Consider the following 20,777-nt stretch of genomic DNA (forward strand, 5'->3'; position numbering starts at 1 on the left):
CTGCTGCCATATACAAGCTTGTGAGATCCTCAGTTGTTTGCTCCACAGGAAATTTTGATCACCTCGCATATTACTGGCTCGTGTTTTTCAGCGATTCTTGTTCCAGAAGAAAGGGTGCTGGAAGCTGTCTGGTGGAAAATTTTGATTGATACTCCCTCTGATAAGAACGGTTTCGATTTTCACTACACATTGAACCGATAGTTTTGTGTGGATACTGGAACAATACTCCCTCTGACTCTAATGACAAGGAAATATTTTGATGCCAGATTTGCTATTTTCATTTTTCATGTGAAAGATCTATAAATAATTCTGTGTACTTTAATAATCAAACATTCTAAGACGACCACTATTTCTAAATGGGATGGAAAACAAATGCTCAATCCCTTTTTCGGAATTTTATCCTGTTTGCTTGTTTGTAATCATCGGAGACTTAACATGTGATGTGCCCTGCTACCTCAACAAATCGATCCCAGATGGCTGCTAAATATGCAAAATGACCTATGCACGGCACGGCTAGCTCGTTAGCCAAGCAGGCCGTGTCGTGCTAGCTTGTGTACCGAATCTTAGGCTCAGGCACACGGATCATAGATAGGTGTTATTTAAAATCGAACTTGTAATCTTATACTAAGAGTAAAGTGCACTATCATTACATCACAAATTTATATGTAATATTATCTTTAAATAAATTATATATATTCTAAAAACTAAAAAATTTAAACAGTCATACTGTACTGGTCCGATGTACTGGGCCTCTAGCCTTGATCTAGACATGATCTACTATTCGTGGCGTGTTGATCCAGCCCGTTCTCTACAGGACCATGGTGTGCTTAAGTCAGGCCTAAAATGCCTCGCGCCGGCGCATTTAGCGCGATCAGCTGGACACCTTTAAGCACAACCACCAAGTAGCGAAGGGCGATCATAGACGAATTATTTCTCTCTCAAAATTCCAGCTTAAAAACAGGCCTCCGTTCCCAACTTTACAAGAGAGCGAGACACTGACGCGTGGTCCCACCTCCGCTTTCCCCGGACGCCCCCAAACCCCCTAAACCCCGCAACCGCCGGGCGGCCAAGAAACCTACCACTCTCCGCCGCCGCCGCCGCCGCCACCGCCATGGCCACCAGTGGAGCCCTCCACGCCGGCGGCCGCCTCGTCCTCCCTCTCCGCCGCAGCCCCCATGGGACCAGCCCCTCACCCTGGTCCCACTTTCGCTCCCGCCTCATCTCGTCCAAGCCGCCCCTCCCGCCGCCGCTTTCTCCTCCCTCCATGGCGTCCTCGCGCCTCGCCCCCGCCTTCGTGCCCCCGAGCAGGAGGACTGGCGCGGTGGGGGCCGGGGCGGGCGTGGTCGGGTGGTACCTCGGCCTCCTGGACGCGCGGCCTGTGCTGACCAAGAGCGTCACCGCTGCAGCCATCTTCACCGCAGCTGACCTCTCCTCCCAGGTAGGGCTCTTCCTGCCTCCCCCGATCGCACGGAAAGTCCCAGCCTTGCTTTTCCTTCCTCGTGGAAATAGGGACGTGCGGAATCGCAAAGGATCGATCAATTTTTGCGGGGTATTTGCTTGTAAAAATGCTGCTGTACCATTGCATGTAGAATACAACGTGGCAAATTTATAGTAGGATGTGTAGATTTTTATGTTGACCTGCTGATCATTGTAAAGCTTGTGTGTGATGTTTTCTATCAAGAATGTGGTCCTTGCTGGCAGTGGCAGTGGATCTTGAGTACTAACAGAATGATATTGCGCTATTGGGCGGGAGTTGATCCAAAATATAGTCTGGGAAGAATGGGGGAAGGATCCTATTAGGAGCTGGAGACGTGGTGCCCAATTACCACCATCATGCATTTGGATAAGTGATGCTTACTGAAAATGTAACTGCCAGCTCTATTGGCTGGTAAACTTGTTGGCTGTTGTAATCGATGGCATAATTGTCACGGTGATCCTTTGTGAGGTGCAATAGATGTTTAGAACCATTAATCTACCAAAATATGTAACACATCTGTATTGCATACCCTCCTTTTGCTGCAAATATCTAGAATCTGTAAGAAATGGTAGCCTGTTAGCATGTTAGATGATATGGTAATGCTGTGCCACATTCTGAATGTCTCTCTTGATTTGCATATCTATTAAGTGGACAGCCATTGAAATATGTGGTGAAGCTGATCTACAGTTTATGTATTCCATTTGCATGAACTCATAGGTAGCAAGTATTCTATAAGTAAATAAGTTTTTAGTTTCTCCAAACTCTGCATAAAATGGGTGATAGGATTACTTTTGCAACCAGGAGTCTTATGTTCGTTAGCCCTGCCATGTTTACTCTGATCATTTCATTCATTTGACTGTTAGTATCCCTTGGCTGGGACTTCGTGCTGCTATGTGTTCTGGCTTTTTAATATATATGACCAGATGTTGCTTCTTACATGATTTCTTTGGTTTTTGCTATTGCCTTGTCAGATGCTCACACTTGGTCCTGAGGATTCACCTGATTTTCTTAGGACCCTGCGTATGGCTAGTTATGGGTTGTTGATTTCAGGACCTACCCTACATTTTTGGTTCAACTTTGTCTCAAAAGTGTTCCCAAAAAAGGATGTAGTGAACACGTTCAAGAAGATGTTCCTAGGGCAAGCAGTTTATGGACCAATTATTAACTCAGTTTTCTTCTCATACAATGCAGGATTACAAGGTATTATAGCCCGTATGCCACTATATAGACATACTTGGGATACTTTGACTTCTCTTCCTGATATTCATTTACTTTCTCTTGCACAAAAACATTTGCTGGATTTCAATACTTCTCTTGTGATTTGCTTCTCTTACTGTATCTTGATAATGCTACCCTATTAACTCTGCCTCTGCTGTTTCATGTGCTGACCATTACTCTGCTTTGATGATGCTATAATATAAATGATTATGCGATTATATGGCATGCTTGATCTATTCTCTTTCCTTAAATTTGTATCTGTGTATAACTTTTATTTATTTTTCTTAAAAAAGCTAAGAATATGGGATTTGAGATGGCAGTAGTTACTCAATGCTTCCTCAAATTATTAAATACTCTTTCCCTGCTCCAAATAAAAGAAAATACACTTATAGCCTTCCAATAATCTCAGTTACCAAATTGGTCTAGTGTTCAAAATAGCACACCACTTGTGCAGTGAGTGCTCTTTTTTTTCACATATTTTTGTAAGATGCAACTATTAATGTCTCCGGTACAAATTACTGACACTGCACATGTAAGATTAATTATTCTGTCTGCATTATGTAAATGAAAGCAAGGTCCATTTGCAAGCAGGCTTGCACTTCTGTTGAAATGAGCCTTGTCATTTTTCAGTATGATGTGATTGAGAAATGATCATGCATGCATGCATTTTGTTAGTATATTTGATTTGATCTGGTTAGTGTTTTGTTCAGAAAATTATTTTATGAGTATTTCCTATTTCGAACTTGGTGGACAGGTGACTAAGGGTTCAAATTTCATATATAACTCTAACACCGTTTATGTTGGTTGATTTATAATGTAAGAATCGTTATGTAGTTCGAAGAGATAGCTTCCTCCAATCAAACTTTTCCACTGTGTTCTGTTCATGTTTAAATTTCAACTTCTTGCTGGTCTTTGCATGCCTTGCTATCCAATGTGTGCTAAGGCTTTGTAGATCTAATTAATGCAACCAGAGGTACAACTCTGTAGGCTATATAGAAATGAATACATCTGAATGTATGAGATCCATAAACAAATTGAGGAAATTCGAATCTACTGTAGAGCTGAGCTTTTGTAAATATCCACACTATTTTTAAAAAGTGACGATTTACCATTTGTGCTTTCAGTCTGGTACATATGAATTAAAATCCCCAACATGGTGCTCAAATATCAGGTGGTAAAATGTGTCTAGTGTGCCAAAATATGAAAGTGACGATAATAACCAACTTTTTGAGTATAAGTGGCAGTCTGCAAAATACGAAAAACATGGGTGCCACCCTTGCACTGTTCTCAGAGAGCAACATGACTTTCTTGCCTTTTTAGGGTCAGAATTCCTGTAATACTCAGTTTGCTTGTTTGATTGACTAACCATGTCAGATGGAGATAAATTTACAAGTTACATAGGGATGTTCTGGATAAGATAAACCACTCATTTTTGTTTTCTCTTGTTTACATTTCGACATAAGTTCTTAGTTGTCACATGAAAACTGGTGTCTGTCTTTATGGTGCCTGTGTTGATTCATTTTGATCCTTAGAGGTGTTAACTAAGTTTGACTGACAACCAACATATTTAAAAAAAAAACATGGCTAATGCTTTCTTGGTGACCATTTAATGTTAATGTTTCGTGTTTTTTCACCGCCACCCCCTGCCACCTACTTGCCTTGAGATGCTTCTTTGTATGCAGCTCATAGTCATTTCAAGTGAGTTTTGGTAAATTCGGTGTCCTATGGCCTCATGGACCACAGTACTACTGGTCTCAGGATAAGGTTGCATGCAGTAAACATTTATGCCTACTTTGTACTGTTGAACATGATACGAGAAACTGTGTTCAGATAACCTTACATGCAGTACACCCTCACTACCAACTTTAGCGACCAGAAACCTTTCTGGTGCAAACTATTTTGGTAAGCAAACTCATACTCGCTTTAATGGTTTTCTGATTTGATTCACAGGCGAGAGTGCTCCTGAGATCATTGCAAGATTGAAGAGGGATTTAGTTCCAACCATCAAAAGTGGGCTCATATATTGGCCACTTTGTGACTTCATAACTTTCAAGTTTGTCCCTGTTCATTTACAGGTAATTAAGTTCCTGATGTATTCTGTCTATTTGGGATTTGAGCTCGTTTGACAGCATTTCTGACCCGAAGATTTTGTTTTTTATTTCCAGCCGCTAGTGAGCAATTCCTTCTCGTTTCTTTGGACCATCTACATAACATATATGGCCAGCTTAAAGAAAGTAGATGTGGAGGTGGCCACGAGTTCCTAATTACTGTTAATGATTCAATATGGTTGTTATCTATCAATCATTTTGACAAGGCAGTCGTTATGGATGTCTTCTGAAAGTTATATCATTTTGTGTACCAACAATGGAAGGTTAAAACAGAGATGGATTGTTTCCTACGCATCTTTCGCTTTTAGTTAGGGTATAGTGTCCACATGTCTCCTACTTGCCTACATTTTTGGCTGAAACCTTTTTGTCTGGATGATAGAATTATACTAAGCATCTCTTGTATCTTCCCAAAGTCTTCAATCCTACGGCGCAAAAGCTAGCAAATTTTTTTTATATCAAATTCTCTGTACCTAGCATTTTATGGAGCTGTAAGGTGAAATTGTTCTTTCTTTGCGATAAAAGGAAACCAGACAAGATTTATGCTTCTAGATCTTTACATTTCATGCAGCTTTAACAGATATTTATGTAAATCCTCTTTGTTCTTTGTGGAACATTTCATTAACACATTGCTGGAATTTGAGTTGCACATCATGTTGATCACTTTTCTGTTTCTCCAGATTCTTGTCAATTTTTTCAGAAAATGCTTGATTACCTTCTTCTGAGCTCATTCCTGCAGTCGCAATGAATTAACCTGTAATATACATACAACAATGTGTTTGCTTCTGTTTGAACTTTTTGAGTCTTTGTGGCACCCTCATGCCAACCCTAGCTAAGCCATCATGCCATCTTGAGACTTAAACATTGGTAGAGCCAAGGAGACTGCATGACCTGATCATCATGCCTATTGTTCTCATTCTGAAACCTTATGGTTACATTGGACTCGGCGACAAATCGACGCCCCGACTCCGACTCTGCAGAAGTCGATGATGACATTGTTGCTTCAGAGTCCGAGTTGGATGGCTTCTCTTGCTTCCTCCTTCCAGCCCCAGTTGCTAGTGTCAGCTCAAGGTTGAAGTCTTCGACCAACGTAGCCTTCTTCTCGCTCTTCTCACCTGAGTTACCGCTCCATTGTTGGTGATTGATCTTTACTGTTGGTTCGGTTTGAGTCTTTGCAGTTGTGTTTCCATAACTGTTCATCTCGGTAACCTGCATCTGCATCATCAGTTGCTTCTGAACCCGGTATACGCGGTGCAGTTCGTGAACCTGAAGAAGATTGTGATCATTCAACACTTTCTGCATTTCAGAAGGTGCTGCTACCTCTAAGCAGGCACTGCTGGTAACCTGGTTTACCTGTTGTCTGAATATCTGTTCTTGCCTCAGCATGGCCATCTTGATGTGTTCCTTCTCCATCTCTCTCCAAATACTCACACAAGTATCAGCTTTGGCCTGAACAATGTGCCTGCCTCTCACCTGTTTCATCAGAACATAACAGATGAGTACTGGTGGTTGCTGTTGCAACAAACAGAAATGGATGTGAGATGCTACTACATCTACACTGCAATTGTTGAAGCTTTGTGCTAGTGACCAAGTTTTGGTTACATATCTTGTTCATTTGAGCTCTTTTATTTTTTTAGGCTGTGATGGGAATGACAATATCTGGTGTTGACACCTTTCAAGTGAATTTTCTGAATCTTATTTGCTCATCTGGAATGTCCAGCTTGGCAGCCAAGTCAGGTACATGATACGATGAAGCATTTAATTTGCTGCAGTTAGGTGAATGAGTATCCACAGATATTATAATAAATGCTACATTGTCATGGTTTGCAATCTAAGGTATCAATTAACAATTGTCCTATGTGTTTGTACACCTGTGCTCTGGTTTGCAATAACCAAAATTAATTGGGATCAGGCCGAATTTTTATTGGTGCAACATATTCATAAGATGAATTTGAAGAAAAAATGAGCTGCTTCTTCCTGAAGAATTGCTCAAAATTCTGGAGAAAGTTATGCAAATAACATGTATGCAGTCTGTAGACTCTATGGGAATAAAAACTTGATATGTTTGTGCGTTATATGCAGACACTTGGATTTTTAGTAGAACACTGATAAATTTAGACTGCAGTAGGGAAGAATTTTTTTCAAGAACTATCTGAGATGGGATTTTCAATGTTGCACTGCTAATGGATCTTATAGTCTCGTAGTGCTGTTATTCCATAAATATTTCTGGTCTGGCTGTATGCACTTTCTGCAAGTAACCTATGTTGTCATCCACTAACAGAATGATACAGAAACAGAAACTTTTCTCCACATCTTTATCCCTAAAATGAAAGCTGAAAAAGGCACACCCTTAAAACTGCACTAATGCTAAATTCTTGTTGACGGAATTCTGGAAGAAGCACAGGAGGATGTATCATAATTCTGCTTCCTTTTTTTTCCCTTTTGAACAAGCCTGAATGTCATCAAGCTTCCTGAGAGATTACTGACGAGTTTGTTCCTGAAGGAAATTCTGAAAAGTTTTCAGAGTTGAAGAAACAAGAGGAAGAACAAAATCTTGCTTCGTCGCAAACTGGAACAAGACATTAATTTTTTTTGAAGATTAGGGAACAGGACAGTAATTATGAAAGCATGAAGAAGAAACGAAGAAAATAATCCAGAAACCTTATCATGCTTCATGAAAGTTCAACAGCAGTTCATCGAAAGCAAGGATCGTGAGAGAAACAAGAATTCAGGAAGATCACAGGGGCCTTGTGCTCACCTCTGCCTCGTAACTCCCACTGTTGATTCCTCTGATGAAGGCACCTCTCACAAGAACTCCGTAGCTACTGCCAGGCCAAAGGCAAAACTTCTGGTTCTGCTAAGAAGAAGCAACAGCCAGCAGGGTTGGCCTGTATCAAATCTGGTGAGGCAGGGAGGGGAGGGGAGGGGATTTAAGATTCTCTCCTGACATTAGCTTTACTGTCATGGTAGGGCCCTGTGGGCATGCCAAACAAATCCAAGTCACTTAGGCCAATGGAGTTTATATGTGATAAAGGTCCCAAAGATGCTCCTATGTAGTGCCAAGAAAAGGATAGGACCAAGATAAGAAGCCCCAGCTATTATATTCTTGCTTGCAACACTGAAATTCTTATGCACACTGCTCCGGGGCTTGGTCTTCAAGATCTTCGGTGTCGTTTCACTGACATATAACTCGAATCTATATGTTTCTAGTGCAAAGTGCTTATGTATCTATTCATGTTGCGATATGCTAGGTTAATTTCCGTATGGTTTATGCAGTTGGTGCTCTCCATGGGGTTGTGTAGCTATGCTGATTTTGAATGTTTTATGTAGATGAGCACGTCAGAAGGATCACTAACCAGACAACTAGGCATGCAGTGTTTTAGATCTCATATTCACATGTGCATTGGATTAAGATTATCATCACCAGTTGTCTCAAATAATGTATGCACTCACATTACTGTCACTCAAACTCAGAATATCTAACTGAAAAAATATATAAAAAAGGTAACCTACCGATTGCGATAGCATGAGGAAAGTAAGCACAATACATAACCATTTTTTACCAGGTTAAATATTTTCTCACAGTGGAGTAGTACCTGCAGATTTTAATCTGATCTGAACCCCGCAAAACCTAGATCCAGCCAGCAGTCAATCCTGACCAGATTCAGAATTAAAGTTGGATCTTGTGTTGGCTTCATATGCAGCCTCCTCAAGATTGGGCAACGTGATTGGATGATGAGTTATGTGGAGTGGTAACAATAACATGTACTGTCCCCCCCCCCCCCCCCACACACACACAGAGCACACCCTCAGATTTGTGAGGCATGCATGCAATACCAGCAAACTGCTCATTCTCACTGGGGGTTTGGATTCATCCCAGGGAATTGGACGAGTCAGGGACTGAAAAATCCAGAGCTGCATGATTAGTTCCAGACCATGGTGTCAGCACTGTCATTGTCCATCTCATTGGCATCGGATGCAGGTCTCTGTCACCTCTCCCCAGACCATGGATCCTGTAGATGCCTGTACACTTGACCTCTGGTTAAGAGGATGTGTAATTTTGTTGGATGCTTCGGTTGTTCACAGACACAGTTTTTTTTGCATGAATTATTGGAAGCACTGTTCTTTGTTTTCTAGTTGTTACTCCTGGTACACCATCCATGCATGGGTTAATTTACAGAACAAAACGGAAGAGTTGCAACGTTGTCAAAGATTTGTTTCTGATAATGTGTCCGGAATTAGACTGAGGTACCTTTGAGATTAGAGATCGAGCACAAAACAAGACATGCGATATAGATAGGTTCGGGCTCCCGGCTGGAGTAATACCCTATGCCATGTATGGAGGTTGATATATTTGTATTCTCTCGAGTACAAGTAAAGTGGCTAGAACTATTACAAGGAATAAATCGGATCTAAACTAAACTAGAATTAAAGTCACCGAGTATTTCCTATAGTTTTGGTGGTTGCATCGAGTTGAGTTATATTGAACTGCTCTAGGTCATCGAAGTTGTGAGGTTTGCACAAGTTGAAGTTGTCCTTTCAAGGATCTGGATCCCCGCCTTATATAGGCCCTAGCATTGCCCTAAATCCTATAATAATCGATGAGGAGTCCTCTGTCTTGTCGATCAAGGCAAGACAACCGAATCCGACTTGAATGCTAGTCGTACTCAAGTCGGTTAATCCGACAAAGACCTTCCTAGTATGGGCTTTCCTGATCTCTGAATATACCGGATCCCATAGATTCGGATCCGCAATATCCGGGGTCGTTAAAGATGCAAACAAGGTATCATATCCATATATGATATACTCCTTATGCATATATACCCTATCGTTAGATATTCGACAGTAGCTCCCCTCCCCCTTAACTTTGCTTAACAAGGAGGATTTTCACAAGCGTCTACTCGAGTACTACCAAGTCCGACTTGGTCGAGTAAGGTAGATAAAGCCTGCAGTTGAAAGAATTGAGCAAGGAAAAACTCTGTTCCGGGTATTGAGTGGAAACACTATTGGGTCGAGCGCCCTGCCATTGTCCACACTCGAGACTTGAGAAAGGCTTAAAAAACTCAACTTCCCGACATCCGTCTCTAAGTAGAGTTAAAAAGAACATCTCCAAAATTTAAAACATTGGGTATAGGCATATTTAATGCATCAGATGGGCGTGCAGAGATTCACACGATGCCATCATCCCATCTTTCACGCCAAATAAGGCGCCACGGTGGTGCCTCAAAAATATCTTCGAGACGGAAACAATTTTTGGAATCCACTTCTGAGAAGGGGATGTTTTCCGAAATTCATTGTGGAATGAAGCCTATTTATTCTTTTGATGAGAGTTTCACCATCCAACCTTTTCGACTTCCATAGCCTGCTTGCCTTAGAATTTTTCTACTATTGTCCCTTTCTCTAGCACCACCGCTTGTACTCAGAAACTCATCCTTTAGCCTGAATCCAATGGAGGGGATCTCCGACTGGGAGGCCTTGCCATTGGGGGTGTTGGATGCCATCTCCAACAAGTTACTACATCCAGAAGACTTTACCTTCTTTCGTTGTGTCTGCACCACCTGGCGTGAAGTGCACAGAGTAGCGAAATTTGCGCCCTGGATCTCAAAAGGTCCTTTTGTGCACTGGGACGCCATGGTAGAGATACAACACCTAGGAAGAGATACAACGCCTAGGAAGCTCTTGCTGGTGGGTCTCTGCGGTGATCTCTTTCCCCCTCCATATGTGCTACAGATGCCAGCCAACTTCACGCCGCGTCCATGCAAACAGGTGTGCCTTCGGCCGATGCTTCGTGCTCGCGACCAAGAGATGAGCAGGTGTGCCGGCGCGCGTGTCTCTCTGAGCTTGCTGCTGTAGTGTTGTGGTTCGATTTGGTCGTCGACTGTTCTTTTTCTCTCTGTAGTGCTGGCCAGTGCTTCGTGCCTGTGTCCGTGTAGGTGTGGTCCTGGCCGGTGCTTGATCGCGACCATGGATATAGAGGTGTTGTGATTTGGTTCGGCGATTCTTTATTCTATGGTATGCACTGGCCGGCATCGTGCCATGACCGTGGAGATGCTGGACAGGTACCTTTGTGTTCGCTCCGACCGGCCTTCGTGCCATGGCCGTGAGATATGTTGGTCGCCGAGTTCATGCCTGGGTGGATATGTGTGTGTCTCTGGCTGGACACCGTTGATTTCCTCACCACCGGTTGGGTGAGCCGTACTGCCGAATAGCTGGGTGGGTTTTGCCGTCGATGTGCTGTCGTTTGTGTCTGACCATGTTTTGGGTGGCATGGCTGGGTAATCTGAGTGACGCCAGGTAGGAAAGTTGAATACCGTCGTGTTGATGCGTCGTCAACTATGAGTCAGAGTGTCACCGGATCCGTTTGGGCATCTGAGCGCCGCCGTGCTGTGAGTGTCTACTGGCGTGGTGTTTTGCAATTTTCTTTTACTTCCGCCAATGTACGCATGTGCTATTTCCAGCCTTACCCTATTGATGGTTAGTGTGTGCTGTTGCCAGCCTCTACTATGTACCCTTCTGCTGATAAGTCGATCCACTTGCCTATTGTCGCCCACTATCGGCTAATTCAAGAGTGATCATGATGTTGCTGCCCGCTGGTCATTGCTCTGATGTATATTTGCAGTTAAGATTTGCACTTATGTGTTTATTGTTGGCTCAATTGCCCTCTAATACATATGGCTTGCAGTTAGCTGCTAGTATTTGCCTTTCGCTGTGGATAGATCAAGTAACGAGGAGGCTGGTGGCCATGTTTGATTTGGTTGTGATTATGTGAGGAGCCCCATGCCTGTTGCCCCTCATTTGATATATTGATATTGTGTCGGGTATGTGGGGATGAGGCTGGTATGCTCTGTATTGCTGTACACTAGGCGATGGCTTGGTTGTTAATGCTTGTTGCTAAGTGAGGGTTATGTTATTTTGGGCCCTTCTATTGCCTTCGACCCTTGTGGCTCACGTGGTGTTGAGCTCTCTTGTTGCCTCAGTAATACTTGTTGCCTCAGAGAATACTGTCGCCTAAGGGTGCCTATGGTGCCGACCCCCTTTACCGATTGTGCCATGAGCTTGAGAAGGTGTGGCTTGTGTTGCCTCTCTGATGTTGGTCATGGCTTGATACACCCATGTGGCTATCTTTTCTGTTATCAGTGATAGCTCAGTGTGTTGGCCGCTCATGTCTTTCTATTGCTTGTTGCTTCTCTCCATTGGTTGATGAAGTTGGTGAGATGGCCTCGTTTCTCTGTGGTGGATGCCCCTATTGTAGGCCCTGTTTCTCTATTATTGACAGTTTCATTGCAGGATGGTTGAGGCTATGATGGCTACTATGACTTGTTGCTACTTGCCCTCCATTTCCTCTTTGATGCTTGGTGGCTTGATTTTGCCCTGTGGCTGATCCTGCCTTATTGATGGTTTTGTTGATACAGGTTGTGTTCACCCTCTGCCTTTGTGGTTCTTGTGCTTTCGTGGCCTTTTACTTGATGCCTTTGTGGCTCTTTTTCCTTCATGGCTGAGTTGCCTGTGGGATAGTATAGAGGTTGTAGATAGGAGTTTAGAAACACTGCAGTCCACTGGGCTCCGCTAGGTTGTAGCTGGTGAACTGTCGTATAGCTAAATTCTCTCTCCCTCTCCTTATATTACCTGAGGCCGAGGCCGATGATGTGGGACTACAGATTCTGAGGCTATTCAGCCGATGATGACCTAGGATATATAAACAGTCTATAAAGCTCACGATAGACTGTTTGTTCTGTCTCCTGCTTTTATGTTATTTTCTAATGCTTACTTTGATATGTTTTTATGCGTGTCACTACAGCCTTGCAGACTCGGAGACGACCTGACGACGACTAGTGAAGCAGCTTAATCGGAGGTTGTCACCGGACGTAATTAACCAGCAGCCTTGTAAAGCCACGGGAACCAGGAAGATACGATCGCTGGTAGACTCGTTAGATAGTGTGTGCATATGTGTGTGTATGAACAAATTGTAATAAATGAAACTGTACTTTATGATTTCGATAATAAATGAATAAAGTTACGTGTTTCAATTACATTTTGTCTCTTGTTCCTTTCGTATACGACAGTACATTGACACGCTCGTGATATATGTACAGTTATGCAATACAACAATTCGAACACACTCGGCATGTTTCAAATCCGTGAAATAGATTGGCACCCCCGGTGGGACATGGTTCTCCTCCCATCTTTGTTGCGCTGCGCTGGTCGTCAAGATGGTCTCCTGAGTCTACAAGTGCTGCTTGCAAAAGTGATTGTCGGGAAAATACCGACCAAGAGACGCTATGGCTGCAGGTGGATTCATCCTTGCCCGTGACTTGATTCCCACGATCCTGCAGTTCGGGACACTCCTACCTATGGTCATCCTCCAACACGAGGGTGCGATTTACTCCAAGATGATGAAGGAGCCACCTCAAGCTCCTACAATGAACATGGCTCAGAAGAGAGCCTTCTCACAGGTCAAGGAGGAGTGCCACAGCGTCATTGTTGAGGCCAATGCTAGGTTGAAGGGGTTCCCCCTCGGTGAGAAGACAGAGGCTGAGCTAGTTGTGGCCTTGAACGCAATTTGTGAAAACTTGCATCGCAGCATCGCCCTTGCCTGTCCAGATGGAAGAGTACATGCACGCTGAAACTGCCGATGAAAGATAGTCAAAGCCCAGAGGCTCTGACAGCGGATCGCCTCCTGTTTCACTCCAGTCTACAATGCAGAAGAAGAAGTGGCTTCAAGTGAGGCCATTCCCCGCGCATGGACTCACCATGCATCGTGAGCTAGGCTCCCCACTCAGGAAGCCATAGTAGAGGAGTTTTTGTCTCAATGCCTTGGAAGAAGGCATTGGCTCTAAAACCCAGTCTTGCTGGCTCTTAGCACTGGGTGCCTTGCTTCTACGTTGGTGCAACGTCCAACCCATCTTCAGCTAAAGACACAAACCAGTTCGCCATGCTTCCAAGCGAAGTGCTGGAGCCTCGCCCAGATGAGCTACAAAGACAGCTCCAGCAGCTTAAAGACTAAATGAATTATCTCGAGAGGCACCTCTACAACGCTGTTGCAATAGACTCCACGGACTGGGGGCAATCCCCATCCTGCGAATCGTCATGAACAGCAAGATAGGCATGCTGAGGCTCCTCGACCAAGAGGCCCTCCATCTTCATTCTACCGGGCACGCCAAATGTGGCCGCCTGCTAGATGGGAGCCAGAATCACGATGTTTGGAGTATGCAAGAAGGCCTTTTGGGTGCGATCGGAGGCCCTCCTACGAGGCGACTTCTTCTTGTCATGAGGCCCCGAGGCGCGAGGCTTCTACACGATCGGCGCGTCATATTGCTTCACCTAACAGATACCCGACACTGTATGCTCTCAATGAGAATCAATGGAGGTGTGAGAGAAGAAAGAGGAACCATCAAGTGTGGTTCCAAGAGTTGCAAGATCTTGTGACACGCCACGTACAGGTCTGTGTCTAGGCAGATGGCCAAGTCCACCTAGAGAATGGAAGAGTGAGTGTTCGGGTAACGCTGAACCTTGAGCAAAATCCTAGGTATAATTTTCTTTTGGAACGCCTAGCTCCAAGGCCATGCCAAGCACAAGGCGCTGGCACTGCCCTTGTTTCAACAGGGCCTGCCATGCAGCAGCAGAGGGTCGAGTCATCTCGACCCTCGTCCATCATTGTTAAAAAAGAAAGTGAAAAGCCAGCAACGAAGGACAAAAATGCAACTGTCCCCAAAGAAGCGGCACCACCATCTACCACAAATACACCACAACAGCTCGTAGAACCAGGCTCGGACGCTTCGACAAACTACAACACCACGTTTGAAGGTTCAAAGAAATCCAATGATGGAGATGTGATGATGTGCGGCACCATTGGGGTATTGAATCCCGAAGAATCGAATTCTGACTGGGAACCTCTTTCCGTCACACATGAGTTAGGGTACTCTTCTGATGAGGAGATTATGCCAAATCCGAGGGCTTATTTCAGTACGTCCTCGTAGCTTGCTGCTAAGCTATAGAAGGAGGCCATAGTCACCCCTTGGTTTCCTGTATCTGGAAGATGCAAGTCACTTGATGGAGGGTCATCTCCGCATGACCACCGCGACACTTACAGGAGTATTCCATCACATTTGCTGCAAGATAAAGGGCAGTTACACACGGTGGCCACACATTCTGGCCCGATACATGCTTGAAGATGACTGCTCGACAAAAAATAGAGAGTAGCCCTCTCACATCCGAGGATGAGGGACAATATAGTCCTGGGGCTCATACAGTAGACTCTCTTGAAACACGCTCTCAGTCGTCACACTACTCTTAGCTGGTGCATTCGGCTTTGTCTGGGGATGAAGGAGAGCTAGAAGACATAAATGTTGCGCCTGTGAACATGGCCAACAAAAACAAAGGCGCTCATGACGAACCACCCGTAGTGGCAGGTACAATGGGTACGAGTGGTCAACACCAGCAGGTACCCCCGCATCCGGGCGCTCAAGATGAGCAAAATAGCGCCCTTGGAAGACAAGTGAGCAAGTTGTCCGCAAGGATGGATCAACTTTGCACCATGATGCTACACTTCACATCGGGAAGCGCACAACTACCACCATCTAATACGCTACGGGTTTCTCAAGTTGACCACAATTTACAAAGATTGAAGTTGTCTCAGTTATGCAATCCTCCTCCAATGGGGGCAGGGGGCGCACCTATCTATGAAATGGGCGCCACTCATCCACCCGTCATTACTACCCCGGCAAATTCAGCCACACATGCTGTGCCGGCCATAACATTAAGAGATTACCACAGTATTGCAGAAGATGTGGTCAATAGAAGAATGTGTCAACTGGCGGCCGATCAGGCCCAAAGATCATTAGAGAGTGAGCTCAACAAGCCATATGAGGCGTGTCACGATCGAGTTGCATTCCCCGCAGGCTGGCATCTGCCGAAGTTCCGTTTGTTTGATGGAACCGAGGACGCCACTGAGCATCTCGTCTACTTTGAGTCGGTGTGTGGAGACACCGTGAACAACCCATCACTCTTGTTGCGCCAGTTCTCAGCTTCCTTAACAGGGGCCACCTTCCACTGGTATAGCCGTCTACCTGCAGGTTTGGTGCCCAGTTGGGTTTCTATGAAGGAGCTCTTCAAATCACACTTCATCACCATGAGGAAAGACATCTTGATTCTAGAGTTGTCTCAAATCAAGCAAAGGCGAGATGAGAGAATTGAAGACTACATCATCCGCTTTAGAGATAACTATCTTCGGCTTGCAAGGAAGATGCACCCGGAAGACGCCATGCAGATGTGTACCCATGGCATGCTACAACATTGGTTGCTTGGCGTATCAAGACGTGACCCCAAAACATTCAGTTCGCTTGATGATGCCATTATAGCTACCAACCTTGAATTTCAGAAAGTACCCCATATCATGGAGATGTACAAACATGTTGGCTCCATTGACAACACAAGACGGTTCGAGTCTTCAAGTAAGCCAGTCGAGAATGGCAACGAGGGAAAGGCACCTGTTGAATCAAACACTACAAGTGTCGTTCTAGTCTTCGGCCCAAAGAATGAGCGGCTAAGACCAACTGTGCATCCTAATGTTCGGGGGATGCTGAATAAGCAGTACGTCTTCCGATGGGACCTCATCAAGAGCCTCTTCGAACAGATGAACGAGCAAAATCTTGTGAATCTTCCTACACCGGCAAGACCCGAGCAGGTTGCCATGACTGACAACCCTTTGTACTGTCCATACCATCAGTACGTAGGACATGTTATTGAAGATTTCATCGCTTTCAAGGAATGGTTGCAAAGAGCGGTCGATGAGGAGAGGTTGGCTCTCAAGCCAGAAGCCATGAACCCAGATTACCGTGCCGTTAACATGGTAACAGTGAAAATGATGGTTCAACATCCATCCACACAAATGAAGAAGAAGAGTATTGGGTGCCATTCGCCCAAGTAGAAGATCACGCCCATCACTCAGCATGTGAGGGGGCAACGGTGGCAGCAGGTGCCGCGAAGGCGCCCTCCAAGTGCCTAATGATCAAGATATCAAGCCATTCCTCGCCAATGCGGGTTGCATGGTATGATCCAAGTCGACGCCGTATGCCTCCCCGATTCATTTCCGAGTCGGAGGGAGAAGAAGCTTTCCCACGGAGATTCACCATGTTGCCTACACTGGGTCAGTTCTTCCCTAAGACCTGGGGGTAGCCCTCGACATCAAGTGAGGAGCATTCTCTTGATGCTAGTCCATCCTCCGAGGCGGCGCCATGCAACGCCATCACTGCGAGTGAAGATGACAAAGACTCGAGCTCGGGGGTTGCTACTACTCCCGAAGAGCGTGAAGCTCTAGAAGCAGAAGCTACATCCGCTGAAGTGGGAGAAATTGAAGAAGTGAAGATGAATTTGAGGAACAGGATAGAACTTCCTGAACCCACAAAGCTGTGACAATCTCGGGTCGAGAAGACTGATGGGTTGCAGCGCTCAAAGCTCCCCATTCAAGAACCAATGCCTTCATCATCAAAAGTGCAGCCGAAAAAAGATGACGATGTTGAGTACAACATCATTGCTCATTTGAAGTGCATTCCAGCGCTATTGAGCATCTATGATGCATTAATTCTCATTCCAGACTTGTGAGAGGCCTTAATCAAGGCCCTTCAATCTCCTCATGTGTACAAGACAACTATGGCCAAACACCGGCTCCTCAACACCCTTGCTGAAGCCAATGAGATTTTTTTCTCTGAAAAAGACAAGATGGTTGAAACTAATAACCATAATCGACAACTCTACATTGAATGCAACAGTGGGAGCGCACATCTTCGTCGTGTGCTCATAGACCCTAGCTTAGCCATTAACCTTCTGCCTATTCGTAGTGTGACACAAACTTGGTATACAATGGATGATCTCAAGCCGACCAGCGTTGTCATATGTGGCTACGACAGCAATGGGAGCAGATCATTGGGCTCCATCATAGTGAAATTGCAAATGTCCACCTTCAACTTCAAGGTGAAGTTCTTTGTCATTAAGTTTGTGACGTCCTACTCGGCGCTGTTGGGTAGACCCTGGATACACAAATACCAGGTTGCCCCATCTACATTGCATCAATGCTTCAAGTTCATGGATAATAAGGGAGAGCAACACCAAATCATCGGTAACCTCTCCTTGTATATGGTGCAAGAGGGGCACCATGCAGATGCCAAGTATTTCTTCCCAAGTGCCGGTGGAGAGGAACGTTTGGGTCGTTCCACCCCAGCAATGGATGTTGTGATTACACCTGACCTAACATCCTCCAGTTCTAAGATGGAGTTTCTAATCACACCATGCTCTAGGCAAAGAGGCTCTTTCCCTCGTGTTCGCAGCAGTAGGGACCGAGGAAGGCCCCGATCACACGCTCCTGAGTCTCGACGACAACAAGGACCGATGGCAATCAAAGAAGACAATTTAGGCACGTTCTAGAGTTGGAACTCCGCATCGCCTCCCTCCACGATGCCCTTGATTGTGGGGAACCTGGAGGCCTCTTCGTCAATACCATCAACGACTACTACTATGACGAGTTCAGAAGCTAGGCCCTTGATAGAGGTGCCTTCTGCTAAAGACGAGGGGAGGACATCTTCCCCGTTACTTTTTGAGTATAATGCTAATACAGAAAAGCCTTTTGTGGCAGCGCATGAGAGCCCAATAGGCGCCCCTCTAATCGACACACCAACACTCCAGGTGCCTAGTGAAATTGCTGACTCTACACCCCTTGAATATAAAGAAGGGAGAGTAAAGAAGATAGTCGCCAAGATTGAGAAGGTGGCCTCGAGCTACCTTCTTCTTCCACTTCCATCACTTTACACTTCAGTTGCTACACCATTAGAGGTCTGGGTTGTTCCTGATCCTCAGGGATACACAAGCCCGACCCTTTTCTATAAGGTTCCACATACTCAGTGTTGTAACCTCGTGCTAAATTTTCCAGAGCCTGAAGCGGATAAACAGGAAGTTATTGGGACTTTGAGGGTTGCACCAAACAAGGTCCCCTTACTCGAGAAGTATGAAATCAAGTTGCAAAGGAACCAACGATTGCCATCACCGCCCAATGTGTGTGAACAATGGTGGAGCCAGTCAGAATGACTTGTAAAGAAGGGTCATCTCCCTCGTACTAGGTACAGACTCGGCTATCGTCCCTTCGCCTCGTGTGAGAACGATGGAGAGGATGATGATGATCCCAAATTTGTCACATGTAATGCTATTTGTGCAGGTGAAGAATAGGGGCATGAGGATGATGATGAGACGTCATCCGATAAAGAGGACTTGATCGAGATATATGATGTCCCTCATCAGGCCCAATCGTTCTGCGCTGCGGCTAACGCCCGACTTGGCTTGAGAGATGAGCAATACCTCTTGGCCAAGATACATGAAGCATCGCCAGTTCATCATGGAGAAATCCTCAATGCTGCCCCTGCTCCTTAGAGTTGGAGGATGGCGGGTAGCAGACTGTAGACGAGCTTGTAGAGATCAATCTCGGGAGTGAGGATGATCATCGCCCCACTTTTGTAAGTGCTACGCTCTCACCCAAAGGCCGTGAAGATTATAAACAAATTTAATAAATTATCGAGATTGTTTTGCATGGTCATACAAAGAAATGTTGGGTCTCGATCCACGTGTCGCTACTCATAAGTTAGCGATCGACTCGCAGTTTCATCCCATTAAACAACATTCACGACGTTTCCGTTGGAGTTACAAGATGACATCATTGTCGAGGTTGATAAGTTGATTAAAGCGGGGTTCATCAAAGAGATGCAATATCCTCGATGGCTCGCTAATATCGTACGGTAATGAAGAAGAATGGGCAAGTCCGGGTCTGTGTAGACTTTTGTGACATGAATCGCACTTGCCCGAAGGACGACTTCCCTATTCCGATCACCGAGTTGGTGATTGATGCTACCACAAGTTTTGGAGCCCTCTCTTTCATGGACGGGTTCTCCGGCTATAACCAGATCATGATGGATCCACATGATGCCATTGACACGGTATTCAGGACCCCAAAGGGCAATTTTTACTATATAGTAATGCCCTTTAGTTTGAAAAATGCAGGTGCTACGTACCAATGTGCTATGACAGTCATCTTTGATGGCCCCATCCACCAGTCCGTAGAATGCTACATCGACAACTTGGTGGTCAAGACCGGAGAGCGTGAGCATCATCAAGAAGATTTGCGCGTCGTATTTGAGAGACTACACAAGTACCAACTCAAGATGAACCCGCTCAAGTGTGCCTTTGCCGTACAATCTAGCGTTTTCCTAGGCTTCATTCTGCGCTACCGAGGCATTGAGATCGAGCCCAAAAAGATAAGGGTGATCCTAAAGATGCCTTTGCTAGAGAATTTAAAATAGCTCAAGTCTTTGCAGGGAAAGCTAGCGTGCATCAAACACTTTATTTCCAATTTGTCTGGGCGAATTCAACCCTTCTCCAAGCTCATGAAGAAAGGTGCGCCGTTCATTTGGGATGAGCAATGTCGAAACGCCTTCGATGGCATTAAGCAGTATCTGCTTCATCCACCTGTGCTGATGGCTCCCATCAAAGGGCGGCCTCTTATCTTGTACATCGCAGCACAACACGCTTCTGTCGGTGCCCTTCTTGGGCAGATTAATGATGAAGGCAAAAAAGTCACATGCTACTATCTCAGCAAGACCATGGTGGGAGCTAAATGCAGTTACTCCCCCATTGATAATCTTTGTCTAGTGCTAATCTTTGCACTCAAGAAGCTATGCCATTATTTGCTAGCACATGAGGTCTAGCTCATTGCACGAGCAGACCCTGTGAAGTATGTACTTAGCCTGCCCGCTCTTATAGGCAGGGTCGGAAAATGGGTGTTATTGATGATGGAGTACGACATCACGTACGTTCCTCAGAAAGCCGTCAAAGGGCAGGCATTAGCTGACTTTCTAGCGGCGCATCCCATTCTAGATGATTTGCCCTTAGTCACAGAATTACCCGATGAAGAAGTATTCACAGTCGACACGGAAGCTCCT

At 45.0% G+C, this 20,777-nt stretch overlaps 3 protein-coding genes across 5 annotated transcripts; 2 read left to right on the top strand and 1 right to left on the bottom strand.

Annotated features, from left to right (window-relative positions):
* Positions 1 to 851: 851 nt before the first annotated feature.
* LOC133904918 (uncharacterized) lies at positions 852 to 5,361 on the top strand. Its single transcript, XM_062346565.1, has 4 exons — positions 852 to 1,438; positions 2,449 to 2,677; positions 4,646 to 4,770; positions 4,861 to 5,361. The coding sequence occupies exons 1-4, from the start codon at positions 1,112 to 1,114 to the stop codon at positions 4,957 to 4,959; spliced, it is 780 nt and encodes a 259-aa protein (XP_062202549.1). The 5' UTR covers positions 852 to 1,111; the 3' UTR covers positions 4,960 to 5,361.
* Positions 5,362 to 5,534: 173 nt separating this feature from the next.
* On the bottom strand, positions 5,535 to 7,844 carry LOC133904919 (uncharacterized). Of its 3 annotated transcripts, none has more exons than XM_062346567.1 (4): positions 7,559 to 7,844; positions 7,149 to 7,297; positions 6,154 to 6,273; positions 5,535 to 6,066 (listed from the first exon to the last, which is right to left on the bottom strand). In XM_062346567.1, exons 2-4 carry the CDS (start codon positions 7,215 to 7,217, stop codon positions 5,641 to 5,643), a joined length of 615 nt encoding a protein of 204 aa, XP_062202551.1. In that variant the 5' UTR covers positions 7,218 to 7,297; positions 7,559 to 7,844; the 3' UTR covers positions 5,535 to 5,640. The 3 variants fall into 3 exon arrangements, with proteins under 3 accessions (XP_062202551.1, XP_062202550.1, XP_062202552.1); XM_062346566.1 differs by having other exon boundaries at positions 7,149 to 7,309; XM_062346568.1 differs by lacking the exon at positions 7,149 to 7,297 and having other exon boundaries at positions 7,559 to 7,841.
* A 7,610-nt stretch (positions 7,845 to 15,454) lies between these two features.
* Positions 15,455 to 16,726, top strand: LOC133904543 (uncharacterized). The gene has a single exon (XM_062346036.1). The coding sequence runs from the start codon at positions 15,455 to 15,457 to the stop codon at positions 16,724 to 16,726; it is 1,272 nt and encodes a 423-aa protein (XP_062202020.1).
* Positions 16,727 to 20,777: the final 4,051 nt, after the last annotated feature.

This window comes from Phragmites australis, chromosome 22 (assembly GCF_958298935.1).
Source record: "Phragmites australis chromosome 22, lpPhrAust1.1, whole genome shotgun sequence".
Classification (NCBI taxonomy): domain Eukaryota; kingdom Viridiplantae; phylum Streptophyta; class Magnoliopsida; order Poales; family Poaceae; genus Phragmites; species Phragmites australis.

Coding starts and splice junctions, on each gene's coding strand:
- LOC133904918 (XM_062346565.1), top strand. CDS start 1,112: ATGGCCACCAGTGGAGCCCTCCACGCCGGCGGCCGCCTCGTCCTCCCT. Junction 1,439..2,448: donor CAGCTGACCTCTCCTCCCAG/GTAGGGCTCTTC, acceptor TTGCCTTGTCAG/ATGCTCACACTTGGTCCTGA. Junction 4,771..4,860: donor TTGTCCCTGTTCATTTACAG/GTAATTAAGTTC, acceptor TTTTATTTCCAG/CCGCTAGTGAGCAATTCCTT.
- LOC133904919 (XM_062346567.1), bottom strand. CDS start 7,217: ATGATACATCCTCCTGTGCTTCTTCCAGAATTCCGTCAACAAGAATTT. Junction 6,274..7,148: donor GCATTAGTGCAGTTTTAAGG/GTGTGCCTTTTT, acceptor CTGATGAAACAG/GTGAGAGGCAGGCACATTGT. Junction 6,067..6,153: donor AACAGATATTCAGACAACAG/GTAAACCAGGTT, acceptor AATCTTCTTCAG/GTTCACGAACTGCACCGCGT.
- LOC133904543 (XM_062346036.1), top strand. CDS start 15,455: ATGGGGGCAGGGGGCGCACCTATCTATGAAATGGGCGCCACTCATCCA.